This window comes from Hipposideros armiger, unplaced genomic scaffold, assembly GCF_001890085.2.
Source record: "Hipposideros armiger isolate ML-2016 unplaced genomic scaffold, ASM189008v1 scaffold_522, whole genome shotgun sequence".
Lineage (NCBI taxonomy): Eukaryota > Metazoa > Chordata > Mammalia > Chiroptera > Hipposideridae > Hipposideros > Hipposideros armiger.
Window position 1 is genome coordinate 567,957 of NW_017731872.1, and position 891 is coordinate 568,847.

At 35.2% G+C, this 891-nt stretch overlaps 1 protein-coding gene across 1 annotated transcript in view; it reads left to right on the forward strand.

The window, feature by feature from the left end:
• The window catches only part of CEP192 (centrosomal protein 192), a 131,517-nt gene extending 130,878 nt beyond the window's left edge, over window positions 1-639 (forward strand). The window contains exon 46 of the mRNA XM_019668227.1: window positions 206-639. Within this exon, the coding sequence (XP_019523772.1) occupies window positions 206-344 (139 nt within the window). The 3' untranslated portion in view covers window positions 345-639. The remainder of the gene's footprint in view (window positions 1-205) is intronic.
• The last annotated feature ends 252 nt before the right edge of the window (window positions 640-891 follow it).

Genomic DNA, 891 nt, shown 5'->3' on the forward strand with positions numbered 1-891 from the left:
ATATTGTTTTACCTTTTATTTGGTGTGTGGAAGGTGTGCGGAAGAGGGGGTAGTCTTATACGGCGAGTATATAACAAACTGTATTTTGAGTGGAAATGTTAGGGGGTCGTCTTATACGCCCAGTCGTCTTATACGCCGGCAAATACGGTAACTGTGGCAGGTTGCTTAAGCATCTGGCTGCTGACATTTTCCCTTCTTTCTGCAGAGCCCAGCATTACATCAACATGCCTGTGCAGTTCAGACCAAAGTCGGTGGGCAGATTTGAAGCTTTGCTTGTTATTCAGACAGATGAAGGCAAGAGTGTAGCTATTCGACTAACTGGTGAAGCTCTTGAAAAAAATTAACTGGAATACATGTTGTGTAAAGTAAATGACGTAAGTTATATTTTGGTAACTTCATTTTTCTACACTACAATTATGCTTTTGTATATATTTTGTATGATAAATTAGATATGTAAACAGTAGATTTTTTTTGTTATTTTGAGAAGCTAATACTGCAGACCTGACTAAAATATCATGTATCTAGCCTACAGTATCATACTTAGCTTTTAAGGGAAGGAGAGTTTTATTTTTGCATTGATTATGATATTCTAAATCAATATGGCAGATATTTTAATGTATATCCATAAATAAAGTTAATTTTCACTAAAATTGTGTTTTTTATATGATGTCATACAAAAATCAGAATATTGCTTTATTCTGCTAATTATTTCCAAGCTCCTGGGTCTGTTCCATGACTTTTCTCCTCCATTACATAGTTTTCTTTTCCCTAAGAAATTCTTTCTCTGTTCCTCCTGTCCTTTAGCGAATTGCCCAGAGTACAAAGGAAAGCTTACTTTTAATGAAATTGTTTTCCTCTGGAGTGGGAGAAGTCTTCATAGTCTATGCAAAT